Raw genomic sequence first — 16077 nt, forward strand, 5'->3', positions numbered from 1 at the left:
AGAGACCCCACAAAATATACAGAGTGTTTTTCAAATTTGTAGAATTGCACAACTTTGGAGTCCAAGTCCTCTCAACAGCAAGGAAGTTTACAGTTCCTTCCTAGCATCAATAATTGTGATGTTGCCATTAAAAATATCAGAGCAGCTGACCATGATTTATCACAAAAAGCAAAAGTCACTCAATAACCCATGACCATTGTTAGCCACCCTCCTTGCTACTCATCCAAACCAGAGAAGCGACAGCACAAGTTATGAGTTATGATCTCAGACTCCGCAGGTAAGAAAGCATTTACAGAGCATTTGGGGAAAAAAAAAAAAGGATCTAATTTTTACCTTCAATTAGAATTTTTTCAGACACTTTGGAAGTTGCATTTCTCTAGATATATCTGAGATTAAAACCAAAATAAAAGTCAAAGACTCTCTGTGCATTCTGGTATTTCGCTCTGCACTGTAAAAAGAACTGCATGACACCGCTTTCTGTACAGCCCATATCCTTTAAAACTCCACCTAAGAAAAAGGTTTTAATTGAAAGTATTGCATTTTGGAGGTCATCTGACATAAAATCAGGCTTCCTGCTCTTCTGCCTTATTGGAAAATACCACGAACGAGTTCGTAGAGCTGAAGAGAAGAAGGGAAAGGAAGACGATTGCTTGGGCACTGAAGAAGATAAGTGCACATAAGGTAGATTATCTTTCTACACTGCACAGTCAGCCTGTGGATAGAAAAGTTTCAACACAGCAGGTTGCAGCCATCATGATCTAGAGACTGCAAATGCTTCTTGGCAGAACACAGGCAAGCAGAAGCGGAATGATGTGTTTGCTTCCAAGAACGATCTGTTTCAGCCGCCTTGTCAGTCTGTCTGCCTTTACATCCAGCCCCCCTTTCGCTCACGCATTTGTACCTCATTCCTCCAAGCACACTTGCTCAGGATGTTCAGGCTGCTGTGTGAACACCTCTGCTCTTAGCAGTCCTAGATTTAGCCACGTGGGCTCCTTCTCATGGATAAGCCATGACAAATGTGCAACCACGTGAATGAGAAAGCCCAGACCCACGGTACCCTGCAAATCAAGAGAAACTTTGCTCGTGTTTGTGTGAGATTTGAAATGAGGGATTACCAGGAGCCCAGGTTCTGCACAGTGACCCCAGCAGCAAGCGTGTGTATCAGTGCTTTTGTCAATGGAAAAAAAATTTGGAGTATTGAAGATTATCTAGTAAAAAAGCCCCACGGGTGAAAGGGCCAGTCTTTCTTCCGTGCAATTCAGCTCACTAACAAAGTCCTCGTTCCTTGAGCCCAGCAGCACGTGAGTGATGAACGTCACTGGGCTCACAGCCCCGACCCCTTCCCAGCTCCCTGTGCTCCCCAAAGCACTCATGGCTTTTGCTCGGTGAAGTCCCAGGGCTCACCCCAGCCGCTTCCTTACCTGCTTCTCTGCCCTGCTTCAAGCAATGATCTTCAAGAAAGGGATGCAGCTCTGCCCATCACATGACAGCTCTCACTCCACAGCTAAAAACCTTTTGAAGTTTCTCTACTAAACTCAAGACTCCATCAGGAATTGTGTGCTTATTACTCTTGAGAGTCAGCCTACTCATATATGTACTAAAATAAAGGATAAAGAACCTTATTACAAGAAACCTTTATTTTTTAAAAAATCTCTGCTGTAAACAGCAATTCTACTATTAAACAACATCTGAAATATGACCAATGTGGGCAAAGGTATGGATCAGAATAAAGTTAAAGTCTCATTGTTAAGCATTTGAAACTCAATAAGCACCAAAATTGAAACTGATATATATATATATATTTTTTTTTTTTTACTCACAGAGCTATTCCCCATCTGTTCTCCCCTTTCTTTCTTTTTACATAAAATATTCAAAAATATTCATATTTCCCAAAGAAACTTTCAACAGAAGTTGAAATAAAAAACTGAATTTTGGGCTTAGCTTAAAAAATTATTTTTATTTTCTTTAATGGAAAGGTAGAATATATTTTTTAGAAACAGACACTTTCCATGAATTTTTGTCTTCTACCCAAACCCAACTTCCAATCAAAAGGGTTTCAGTGCAAGTTTTTTGATCAGCATGAATACTTATTGTTAGGCACCCAAACTTGCATGTTTTGACTAAAGCAACCACCTTTGGAGGCTGTTCAGTGCCATTCCCACGCTGAACTCAACTCAAATCTAACAGACTTTAAGAAGCTCTCATCATTTTATATTTAAAGTCTCCATGATGCAAAATCACTTTTGTCGTTTGATAATTTTATCCCCATTTATTCACTGGAAAATTAGGAGAATCGTTTTCTGCTCCAGAGATGCTTCATATTACTGTACATCATTACATGTATTGTACAAGGTGTTTCTCAGAAAAATGTACTCTCAGTGCTGTACTGACCATATCTACCTACTCTGACTTGCTCTCTTTATATGTCAGGGTAGCTACTTTGTATCTCCCTATTATTCTTCAACCATTTAAAGGCCCTAGTACTGCTTTTATTAGTAACAACTAATGGTTTTAAACAGCTGCAATGATTTCAAAATGCTGGGAAACTGGACTTAGTGAGTAAGAACACATTTGAAATTGTTTTGCTTGTCTTCTGTTACACGGAGAGTTACTAGTACATACGCATACACTTTCACAAATATAAATTATACTTTCCAAAGGCATTGAATAAGTAGCTTTAGCCTGCACACATTTTCATGTTATGAAGATAATAAAAAAATACCTGTACTAATTACTAAATAATACTGCTAATCAATAATAATAGTTTTATTATTCATAAGCTACTATTAATAAAACACCACGGGTTCTAATGCAACTATTAAAAGATTAATACTGTAATTTAATTTTAAGGTCTTTACATGTATCTGAAGTCTATTAAAATAAATGAAAAGCCTCTCAATGACTCTGGATGATGCCCTGCATGTTAATGATGCTATATGTTATTTGAACTACTGCAAATCACCTTTAAGATATTGCCTAAACAATGAAGCACGGATTATGCTTCATGCAGGTGGATATAATGTTTCAGGAAAAGTGCGCACCTCCCTCTCCATTCTCATTTTCAAAATCAAGCTAGTTTTCCTCAGACTTTCAAAAAGCATTATAGTAAGGGACAGACGGAATTAGGGAATTGCCAGGAATTGAGATGGGGACATGAGAACCTACCATGATACGGTTTTCTCAACAGCTACTGTATTTAAAGCACTTATTCACTAAATTTATTTGGTTATGATGGCAAACACATGAAACAGTTAATGAAAGGGAAGAAGAGGAAAGAAAAAGGCTTCTAGGGAAGTTAAAAGCTGAATTCTGTTATTTGAGAAATATACATTAAAAAAAAGCATATTTGTGCCAAATAGTCAATGGCTTTGATGGTGTTCCACCGATTTATTCTGTGTTTAACTCATTTAGGTCCCTGTGAAAAGTGAGTTATTCATCGCCTTCACGAAGCACACCAAGAACTGCTACCAAAAAACCTTACAAAAAGCAAGGCCATAATTACTATTTGTTGACTGAAGAACAAATCTCTGCATACATAAGTTAGTACTAAATATAAAGACATTTATACACAAATAACACACACATAGATCTAAATGTTAAAAGTGCTACACAGTATTTTTTTTAACAACCTTAAAAAACATTAGTATTGAAAAGAGAATTAAGAATGGCATCCCAGAAAGAGAGCTGTAGAACCCTTGATTTTTATCTCACATATTCTTGAAAATACCGTTAGTTGCATATTTGCTGCCAAGTACCTAATTACCTTTAAAAATCTAGCCCTGCACTGCTAAAGCTCTTGAGTGATCGAGGTATCAACATCACTCATCATTATGAAGATAATTTTAATGATGAAAGCATTGCTAAAAGTTATTTTAAAATTCATTTTTACTTTAACTTCTTTAGAGATGATTTGTTTGAGTACCTGAGATACAGTAACTAATCACTGATGGTTTTCTTTGCAAATAATAAAATAGATTTATATGCCCTCCCTGTAGGAACAAGAATTCCATCACCACCTCCTGAATTTCTGAGCTATCGAATATTTGATGAGTGCTTAGGGAATCAGTATTGTGTCTTTTCACAGTAGTAATCAAGGAATGAAGTATTTTCTGCTGTAATGAATCTAACGCAGGCCCAAAAGATGAATATTTCAAATGCAAAAGCAATATGTTTGTTTTGAACACATTTAAAGTTTGGCTTTAATAAAGCAAGTAGTGAAGTGTGCCATGAATTATATTGTTAGATGGTTAAAACAGAGTCGTGCAATATGTCTGAATGCATTTAATCCAAGTAACTACTCATTTTAAATGCAACTTGTAAATATGTATTACATGTATACATAAGAACGGATGACTCGGGGACCAGTGAGAGATCTGGGCCTTCCCTTCCACTCCTGGCTTGCTTCAAAACTGGCCCAGCCTCACAATTAACCAAGGCCCAGAGCCAGAATATCATTAAGTGCAAGTCAAACCTCATGCAGGCTGAAATTAAGCACATGCACCAACTATTCAAGTTAGGATCATTTAAATCAAGACTGAAGTGCCCTGCTGGACTTGGACCCGCTACGTGTTTCAGCAGGTCGGTGGGTCTCAAGGTGCAGCCACGGGCAATTTTTAAGAGGTTCACGAAGCAGTGAGCCCCCGCAGCCGGGTCCCGCCACTGCGGTGTTACCGTTTCTGCAAATCCAGAAGCCTTTACTGCAGACCAGGAGGATACTGTTGGCAGGAGGTAATGGATATGTGAAGTTAAACATCTTCTGCTAGCACTAGTTTCACTTTGAGAAATGCCAAGTAACCCCAACACTGACAGGAAAGGTCTTTTTTTTTTTTCTCCTGAAAAACTTCTCAGGAGGCAAAGAGAAATCATTGGCATTACCTCATTTGTCTCCAGAAGATTCAGATTTTTGCTAAAATAACAAGTGAGTTCTCTTTAACAACAAAAAAATGAGCTTTTTGACTCACATTGCTGTTTAATACTCTGATCCCCTCTCCCTCTTGAAACATACTGACTTTTTTCCACAGATATTCCCACTTTAAGAAAAAAGTAATTTTTCCCACTGATTCCTCCACCCTCAGTGAAGCACGTTTGTGGGCTTTAATAACCATTATACCTGACACCAGCAGGCTGGAGTTCCCTTCTCCTTTCAGCTTCTTCCAGCTGAACAGCTTTTAAAATAATTTGAACTAAAAAGATCAGAGGTTCCTAAGTCACTTTGCTCCTCTGTTACACTCACTGTGGCCTCAGTGAGGACAAGAGAGGATCTTGAAGGAAACAGCACAACACAGTGCAAGGTTTTGTTTGTTTGCTGTTTGGTTTTTGCAAAGCGAGGCAGCTCATTCTGCCCCAAATACGCAGTTACAGAACAAAAGTCTGCAGGAATTTTCAGCAGCACTCCCCCGTGCATACAATAGTCCCCAGCATTTTGCCTGAAGTGATGCTACGGTCGGAAAAGGGACCAAGTATCATGGGACCCTTTTCCTCAACATACCTGTTCACTTTACAACTTGTACTCCAATACAAAAATCAGCTTTCAGAGCCCAGCTAAAGATTTCAGGCCAGCCCATCTCATTTGCAAATTAAGAATACCTGTTATAGAGTCCCCACAGTGCTATTTTATGTGAGACCCTCTGAGCGTCTATCCACAATGAAATACAGAGATGAGCAATTATAGCAGTTTGTATATGCAAGAATTGTTTCCTGATTTTTAACTAGTGATTTTTTTTGTATTTGTCAGGTCAACTGACCTGCAGCATGCAAACAGAAATACAATCTATCAACAGAGTCTACACTGAAAGCAATGAGAAAAGCATAGATTTAATTAGCAATTACAACAAAGTTCCAAGTGCTTCAATTATCCAAGTTCAGAACCAATGTACTTTACCTGGAAATTTGCCCTGAAACAGTGAATTCAATAAGGAAAATTCTTATATAGTCCAAGTTAAATTATTTAAAAAGGAGGAAAGAGGGTTCTTAATTATTTAATGTTTCACCAATAATTATATAGTTCAGTATAATGTTCACTCACTGGAGAACCTGATTTTTAAAGGAACATTTGTGAACATCAGTCAAACAAAAAACACCTGCCAGACTATAAATTCAGTCAGTGCAGTACACATTCTTTCCAACACAGCATTAACACATTAGCAAAAATCCAAGTCTTGACTTAATGGCAAATCTATCCAATAATTTCTGTGTTAAAATATTTACATAGAAAAGCATGCACAATTCAGTTTTCTAATGTATTTGTAAAAAACAGTATGACCTCTATTGCTACATTTTTTTAAAGCTGTGTTCTAGATAAATGAGTTAGAGATTGGACCATAGCTCTGGAAAATAGCAAACTATAAAATTACTACTTGAATAGTCAAAGCTGCCAGTCAAAATGTGGCCATGGACATCTTAGGGACATTTCATTCAACAGTTACTAAGAATCAGTTTTAAAAGATAGCTTTTAAATTAATTGCATGAAATACTAGCCACGGTAAGCTTATGCGCATGGTGCCCTGGGGAGGAAGGCTAAAGGAACACCAAGTATTTCTGAACGAAACTATCTGTAAAGGTTTTTCCAAGTCACCAGCTGGTTCACCAGCTCCAGCACACGATACACAGCTGAGGGAACTAGAATGGCACCTTGGTCAAACACAGTATGAATCTGCAAAGGATTATCACCATCAATTAATAACCCTATGTGCAAAACCTCAAGCTCTATGGGACAAACTCTGGAAAACCCTCATGATGGCCAAAATAGCAGTTGCCACACTGAAGTCCTTCGAGTTTACTTACACAGGCCAGAATTCAGCACATGCCCTTCCAGACTGGGGACTTCGGGCTCTACAAATCTGCCTTGACAGCTTTCCATCTCAGAGCAGAACTACCCAGAAGGAAGACCTGATACACGCCATTGATTTATCATTTCGACCCAAAGGCAAGGAGAAAAATACCAAAAAAAGAAAACTATTTCCTTGCAGCCACAAAACAGGTTATCCCTGGGTCACTTTGCCAAAGAATTATCTTACCCCCACTCTCTGGAAGAGATCAGAGACTGTTTACCAGTAACGGCTTCAGATTTCATGGCTCCTGGAGCAGAGGAGCCCAGCTGTACCATCATCCAGACTTTACAGCCTAATGTCCTGTGGCCTGGAGGGCTAGAAATGATGAAAAGTATAGATTTCTGCTTCCCTGAGGGGACCACAACACTCGGTTGTGGTCTTAAAGAGCCTCAGGTCCCTTACAATCAAAGATGGTTTTTTTAACAGCATTATAGACTATTTTAGGTTATTTCTAGTGAGTTTAATGGCTCCCTCGGAATTGTGCAAAGTGGGACTCGCAGTAAGTGCAGCACCTGGCTTTGCAAGTGGAGAATACAAAACACAGCCCCACTGCAATTTTAAGATCCTCTAAAAACAGGGTTCTTGGAATAAATGTCATATACAGACTAAGAAATGGTGCAACATGGGGCAATGTTTCACATGGCTTATGTGAGGCACATGAGGGTAATTTAGCAATTAAACTCCAGACACATGATGCCACAACATGTATTGCATGCCATGGCATAACACATGCTCCTTCTGACATGGCACACACACATAACGTGCAGCTTTTCACTGTGGTATAAATCAAGCAACAGTGCCTTTGTTTGTTCTGTTTCTAAACTTCTGTCTTGTAAGGCCAAATTCAATTTGCCCAAATCCTTCCCACAGCACATCAAGATTAAGAAGTCTGGGGAATCATCCTGCTATGCCACTGTAAATTATCGCAGCTCCACCAACTTTACCCTAACATGAAATACCACAGAAGTGCTTAGAATTCAACAGTGATGAATTTAACATGCCTACTTCCACTAGCCTGATGTCAGCAGAGTTACAGCAATTTATGGAATACAAGGATCCATCCTTTTCTCCTTATCAAAGCATTTGATCAAAATCAGTGACATGGAAAAAGACAACCTTACTTAATTTGAGCAAGAGAGTCAGGCTTGTCACTCTAACATCATAAGAAAAAGGGAGGTATTTACATATGGGTACTTGCATATTCTTTTTTATCTGACTTCATAAAGATAACAGTAAGATCATTTTCTTCCACAGTAAAAACTAGTGTGCAACCTCACAGAGGACCAGCGTTTTCCCTTCCCTCCCTCCTTTCCTCTCTTTTGAAAAAGCAACACCTTGAGATATTTCAAAACCTTCATTAGCCACTTCTCTGCTTGTGACAGCCTGGTGGTATGGAGTTGCTCCAAGTCCCTCTGTTCAATTCATGCTTGAGTCAAAGGAAAAACTCCATTTCTGATGCAATATGACAAAAAGCCCACATTGCTGAACACCACTGCCATGTGGCTTGACCTGCCAGCCATCGCAAGCAGCAGGCTCTACCCCACACCGCAGTTCTTGAGCGTGTCGAACCAACAAATGAGCTAACCGAGCAGTCGTGCTCTTGAGGATGCATTTTTAAAAAAGGGATGCATAAATTCACTCATTCGGAAACCTGGTGTCTTCAAGAACTTGTTACTATGACAATTTAGAAGAAGCTGCTGCAGATAAGATTGATGAAACTTATTGATTAATTTTCTCTCAAGCTATGTTTGAATTTTAAGTTTTCTCTAAACAGAACCAATTCACATCAGTTTGTTAGTATTCCAGGGACCCCAGCAATGTGCTTCAGCAGTGAAGGAAGTTCCATGATAAATGTGTTCTCCAATCTGCATCTGTAAAGCAGCTATAAAATCAGAACAATTCATGCAAAATTTTTCATTACGTTTCTAAATATACTTATTTACATTTTAAATCACACTTAGACAGTATGAAAGATCTTTCACTTAGACAGGTGGGAACAAGAAAACAGATGCATCCATTAAGCTTGAAACAATTCAATGAATTAAACAGTACTTGGTGAATGCTTTGGCTTATGGATATAGCCCTTGTTTAAACTTACTTGAAAAAACACGGCCATGGCTCCTACTACCCTGTTTTCTAGAACTGCTGTTCCAAAACTGTCAAAGTCATCAGGATTGTAGAAGTAAATCTGCATCTGTAAAAATTAAAAACAAAATCACATTAGTGTTGATTCATACAGCTTTCAAATGAGGTAATGCATACGCATCATACATAAACCCAGTGTTATGAACCTGAGATAAAGGAATTCTGCTGAACAAAATTGTTTAACTAGCACCTTGATTAATAGCATGACTGCCCTACTGGGACAGTAACCAGGGAACAGAGTCAATGCAATGCATTTTAATAACAAACCCAAGGATAAACAGTATGGCCAGTCTGCTTAGATGGTAAACTTTGTGCTTTCTGCCAGGATCTCTTCATTTCTTTGCTCATTGCAGGCTCATCTCCTGCTCTGTTAAATGTGCTAAACACATTTATCTCAAAAACCATAGAGAATTTTTGAAAAGGATTTCAACGTTTAGAGTTATTCCTTTACTCCTAAAGCAATTTGTAAGATAAAAGTCTGTCTCTGTAGCAATGCATTTTTATGAGCCTCTGATATTCAGGACTATCAGTTAGGGTCAGACTTCTCCCTGACTTCAGTTAAATTTCATTACTTTTATTTCCAAAGCATTAATACTCGGCAAAAAGTGTGAGACAAAACCAGATATTTTAATGTCATTTTAGGATGAATAAATATTAATAATTAGGCAAACCCAAAGTGAAAGCAGGTGAGAACAATGATTACCCCAAAACAGCAAATGTCTGAGTTACACAACTATAAGAGGACCGAGAAATAGCTTCCTTCATACGCTCTGCTGTTGAACAATCCCGCTTTACTACACACACATGCCATGAATAAGGGCAACTCACAGAGGCCCATGGGCACTACTGCTTTTAATTTCCTGTATAGTTCTTGTTCCATTTACCACATTAGCTGAGCTCCCACTTCTGCCAGCCGTCCCAACAGCAGTTGTTCAACCCCTTCCATTCCCAAAGAAGGCTCTAGTGTTAGTCCATCTGTATCAGCCATGATTTGCTCCAAAGGATCTGGTTTACATCCAAAATATGCAACGCTCCCTTCTCAACATTACACCATGCAGGTGTGTACATTTTCATAGAATAAATTCAGTATTGGTAACATTTGTTGTATGTGTGCTCTACACGTTACAAATTAAAAACATGTGCCTGATAGTAACAGCCAAACACAAGAACTGGACTTTGCAGTGGTTGCTCTTGGGGCCATTCAGGATCCTCCCTGATGGATTTCACAATCCGAACAATCCACCGGTGCATCTGTGGGGGTAACACTACTACAGGATGCTTGGCCAACGAGTACGCTCACTCGTGCACATTGACTCCAGCAAAAAAATCTGGTCCTGGCTATGAAACAGGAATGGACCCATCAGGCTCCTCTGCCACTGGCCTCTTGCCTGAACCTGTGCATTCACTCCTGCTTCTCTGCTGCCCATCACCCATTACCCGACCTATTCAGGCCTTTCACAGCATTACTAGGTGATAAGAAATAACCACACAGTGCACAGTTAAATGGAGATGTAAGATCTAGCTGAGTCTGTCCATGCCTCCCAACACACCGCTGGCCTGACCATCGTTCCCTCCTGCAAGTCTGTCTGCAGGCAAATGCTCTGCTGGCATCAATAACTTGTTTGGGGCTGTTTGGGTTTTTCCAAGATCCTGCTGCATGACAAATCCTACTGTATTCACAAATGCAAATATTTTTCCCGTATTCTGAAATATTGTATATTGCCAGATGAGATGATACCCTTTTATCTTGCTCAGATATGGTCCTACTCCTATTTACTGATTTTGAGGCTTCTGACTGTATATATTGGCTGTAATGTATAATACTGGCAAAGTACCTATACATCTAATAAAACCACCATATAGAGAAAAGGCCAAGATGAAGATCAGTCTCTTCAGAGGTAGAGGTACTTTTTTCAGCAGGAGGATAAAATAAGACCACACTCCAAATGGCTCACAAAAAAATGAAAAAATTGTCTGGCACTCACTCTAGCTTCATAAAATTTGAAAGCAATTTTCTTCCCCTATTTTGGCCTTCCTATTCCCAGTGTATTCACAGCACACACAGAGATGCTGGCAATATCTCACATAGTTGGTCGTGCCTCCAGGTTCTGACAACTCATGCTTTGAACAAATGTAGACCGAGGTACAGGCATTCATTGATGTAGAAATTAGAAACAGTTTGTTTCAAGTAGAATTGCTTAAACTTCAATTTAGCCAGCATAGACAAAGCTCACAAAACACTCACAAATTACATTTTACTCCCCTTTAAAAAGAAGCCTAAAATTAGGTATACCTTATATAAAACACTTCACTATGTAGTCCTCATAGGAGTTCATGAAGAAAAGTATCACTGAGTGAGTTCAGCATATGCCAAAATCATTTTGGATCAATTTTGCTCACGGCATTTTAAGGAAATTAATTTTTACAATACACTTTTGGATAGCAGTGCAAAGGGCTTTGGTAAAAAAGTGCTTAATTCAGATCCCTCGTCTCAGCAGTGCAATTTCACAGACTAATCAAGAACCACACTCTGCCTTGATTACCATACACATCAAAACATTTTACCGTTGCTCCCTGGTGGTTTACCAGAGAGCGTGGTTCCTCTCTCTGCATCCTTCAAGTCAAGGGGAACCGCCTTGGATGAAAAATTATCGTCATCTGTCATACAGTAGCTTTCTTATGTGTTCATACAGCTACAAGGAACATTTTAGGAGTAGAACCTCCCCGGAATTGCTATTATATAATTTACACTCATACACTGCAAAAACAATGTTAAGAAGATGGTAAAGTTACATCCTCAAAGCTGCATGGTTCAGGCTGCTCATAAAACCACACCTGGACACCGCTGAGCTTTAGTATTATGACAATTTTCTAATTATGTGATCACATATTGTTCTCTTCCATAATACAGTCTCATCTGTTTTCCCCAATTTACAATAAATTGTAAATGTATCTAACGTATTTTTGTTCTTTTATACATAATATACATAATCTTGAATGCATTTATCAGTAGATATTTAATTTAATATTTTCTATGGATGATATAATGTTTTTTGTGTACAAATCAGGAATAAGATAGTTAACCATAAAACTAATTTCACTGCATACTTAAGTGGCCTAAACATGCTAGAAAATTTTCATTATTACTCCTTATTATATAATTAGTATATATAATATATGGTGCATTTTGCATATAAATGACTTCTACTGTCTCTGCCTGGTACATACAAAGCAGGAGTACAGAATGCAACAAAGGGGCATTTAAGCTAAAGAAAATTCGGATCTTATTATAATATGCTATTTGTGAAATGCAGAATGGAGCATCACCCAAGCTTGCGCATCCAACCTGAATTGTGGCACTGCCTGATTTCAGCACCATAAACCATCATTTTCTCGTACATTTTTGCATGTGATTTCACAATAGCTTCTATTTTCCAAAATAATAATAAAAAAAAATTTAAAGGCTCTGAATCCCTTAGCAATGGGAAAACCTGAAATACCCTTTGTAGTTTCTATAGTGTGACACTAACTGTCTGCAGTCAGTGCTCTGTTCCACACATCCCTGCTGATAGTGCTCCAGATAGCCTTCCCGGTGGCATAGGTCCCAGAGGGCGTAAGAGTCCTGTTCTCTATGGCACAATGTACTAGGTTTATAAGCCTTTCACATCTGGCCCCGCTACAACTAACAAGGCTGGGAAAGGCTTACATGGACTTCCTTAATCTCAGGTGTGCAACATAGCAGAATGCTTGCATATACCTTGTAAAGATCTGTTAGAAAAAACATGTAGTGCCCAAGCAACTTGAAATTTTCAGTATTTTGATAAGGCTAAGCGGAAACAAACCATCCCTGGTGACACAAAGGCAATTTTCTTGCAGGAAGACTCTCTCCATCCTAAAATGCTACCAACAACTACTGCAGCTACAGAGCTTTACCAAGGCAGGGAGAGGGCAAGAGTTTGCTTTTCATGGAAAAACTTTATGCTTTGACACTCTTCACACTGTAAGAGTAGAATTGTTTTCACTCAAACTTGAGAGAGGTATGCTGTACAGCACAGATTAAGCTTGAAAAAATCTCACTGAAGGGGAAAATCTTCAGAATGTTACAAGTGCCTTAAAACAGAGGATTAGAGAGAAAAACCCCACTCCGCCATAACGTAGGAGGTAATTGCCAGTCACCCTATAAAACCATGTCATGTTTTCTAGTCTCTTCTGTCCAGGAAGATCCAGTGCCCAACCATTACAGTTTCCAAACACTCCAGGCCTTTTTCCAGCTGGCGACGCTTACACAAATGAATACACCACATACATCCAACACCTGAGTAATTTTCCAGCCTGGAGCGTCTTTGCCTCCATGCTTCTAACAGCTACAACAGCCCTCCACCACGCCATGGGGCAGGCAATCCCCTCTTCCTCGGGGTCAACCTACTCTCTGCAGAAACACCTTTCTTCAACTGTGTTCTTCCAACCTCTACAGAAATCTGGTGTTCTCCAGAGCTGGGAAAATGTCAGGCCCTGCTCTGTGCTTAAGAGATTTTGAGTCAAAACTGGGCTGCCACAACGCTGACCTTGTAAGGACAGGCTGTCCAAAATGTGCGTGTGTATTACTGAGAAATACTGCCCACCAGAGATCAGTTCTGATTTTATTAAGTACAATTGCCTCTGAATGACGAAACCCTCCTCGTGAAATGTCACTGGCTTGCAAAAACTGAGCCTGATTCAAATGAATGACTTCTCCCTGCCACAAATAAAAGGCTCCAGCTCTCTGCTCGGATGCTCCTCCTCTGCTTGGCAAGACAGACATCCAGACAGAAATCACCATTCCTGTGCATGACATCTTTTTGCTCTTATTACCCCACTACAAAGACAGAAAGTTTACATCCAGTACAGACTATCATGGCTAAACTCATTCAGCACTTATGAGAGAAAAGCCACAATGAGCATTTGATAGATCCCAGAAGATGCAAGCGAGTTCAAAGCAGTTCTAAGAGACTGGAAACCAAGCAAGTACATTTTCCATAGACAGATGCCAAGTATTTTAAAAATAAATAATTGAGACTTTTAAATTGGACTGCTATCACCCTGTGCAACCTCCTACAGCAGATTTCTCTTTAGATTAAAAAATGAACAAAGGCTCATTGTGCTGTCACAGATGCGGAGTGCAGAATATTCAATAGTATCAGGAATTCTGGTGGAAGGGAAAAGATCATCAGAATTAGCTTTCTGCTCATCTCCTTCCAGAAATCCAAGGACTACCATGCAATTTAAAGCTTAAAAAACCAAAAAACAACAACAAAAAAAGGTTTTATAGGCCAGCCAATTTTTTGATGAATCAGGCAGCAAGATGCAGAGGCAACAGATACGTGGTTTATTATGTACTGCTTTAGAAACTGAGAGTATTTTCAGAGGAGCAAAACACACAGGCATTGCAGGTAGATTGCAAATCTTTGCAGAGTGGCTAAACAAAAATTTTGAAATGTTTGCTTTAAACGATGAAGTTAATCACTGAATATACTAATTCTTAATTAGTACCTTTGCTGCTTATATTGTAAGAATAAATTATTTTCAGCCACTTCTACAGCTGGATTTAAAACCTCTCACAAAAAACAAATTCTGTGCTAAGATTATGAATCATACATGACTTTTCTTAATTGAAAGCCCGTATGTAACTTAATTCTGCTTTAAATATGTGCATAGTTTTCCAGCAAACTGGAAAATGCAATCCATTTGGCTGGAATAAAAATTTTCTACAGACATAATGTAATCTTCACAGCAGCACTGAAAATTCAGAATAACTGTCCTGCAGTCTGTGTGTTTACTGGAGTTAGAGATGTACACTGGGACAATAGTCTGATGTTTGACTTCTCATTATATTCTCTTTAAAAAAACCTATGAAACTTATCATTGATAACATATTCTAAATCTGCTTAGAAAAGGTGTGGGGGGGAAGAGCGAGTCGTGATGTTTTCCAGTTCTCCTACTAAAGCTTGATGTAATAACAGAGTATACTGCATTCTTTTTACAAGATAAAGTTGAACAGGAGCAGATAATGGCATGTTTTTCCTGCCTAGTCTATTATTCATCAGTGAATTTTTAACTATAGTTAGGCAGGTACAGAGATGTATTTTGAATGTCATAACTTAGTGTTTTACAGTGCCTAAAAGTGTGCTGGGTAAATTGCAAAACAAAGAGTCAGACAGGGTCTTTGCCCTGAAGTAATTGCAACTTGATAATGAATACAATGCTAGGCTGAAAAAAGGAAGGAGTTGAAACAACAGGAAGAGCAAAGATCATACAAGTGAAATAACAGAATTTAACTCAATTTAGACATTCGCGTGCCGTAGAAGTATGGTAAATTTCCCTTTAATCTTTTTTAATAGTAAGCATTAATTATTGCTTTGTTGTCTACAAACAATGCAGTAGGTGCATCTAGGTTATAAGTCGAGACTAAGCGATTTCATAGTCATTTTCAACCTGAAAGTTGGGTAGTTGTCACACATTCTGCCCCTAACTCTGTGCAGCGTTTAAACCTGTGAGTGGTCCAGTAACAGCCCAGTAGGAACAGCGAGGCAACACGACGCTTGTAGGATTGCCCTGGGCTTCAATGCATTGCTGGATCGTGGCCATATCACTCAGCATCTTGAGTGTTAAGAGAGAAAGTACCTTGACAAGCCAGAAACTTCCCTGATTTCTACTGCCAGAAATAAATACCCCTTAGACCCACTCCCGTCCCAAACAAGAAAATCCATCTCGTGTATATACACTGAGTCATTAAACAATGAAGGCATATTTTGATGCTAAAAAGCTGTATGTTGCATTCATTTGTATTTCCATAATATGAAAATAACGGTTTCAGTGTTTATGCTTTCCATAACATGAAACTTTTTTGCAATTGCTTTGTACTCCGAGTAACAGCCATATGATTCACCATGAAATGAAGTCTGGAAAATCGTTTTGGATAAATGGAACTATAAATTCAATAGAATTTCCATGACAACATAGATTGCAACACTCCGCCACAAGTAAAATGTTATAAATCATTCAAAACCAACAAAAAATCAGCAGTAAGTCTTCTCTTTCACAACACACAAGACCCCTGAATTAT

General features: G+C 38.8%; 1 protein-coding gene across 1 annotated transcript in view; it reads right to left on the reverse strand.

Annotated features, from left to right (window-relative positions):
* PTPRG (protein tyrosine phosphatase receptor type G) overlaps positions 1–16077 on the reverse strand; it is a 415889-nt gene that overhangs the window by 135341 nt on the left and 264471 nt on the right. Inside the window, exon 5 of the mRNA XM_075158716.1 lies at positions 8929–9024. Coding sequence (XP_075014817.1) covers positions 8929–9024 — 96 coding nt within the window. The remainder of the gene's footprint in view (positions 1–8928; positions 9025–16077) is intronic.

This window comes from Calonectris borealis, chromosome 10 (assembly GCF_964195595.1).
Source record: "Calonectris borealis chromosome 10, bCalBor7.hap1.2, whole genome shotgun sequence".
Taxonomy (NCBI): Eukaryota; Metazoa; Chordata; class Aves; order Procellariiformes; family Procellariidae; genus Calonectris; species Calonectris borealis.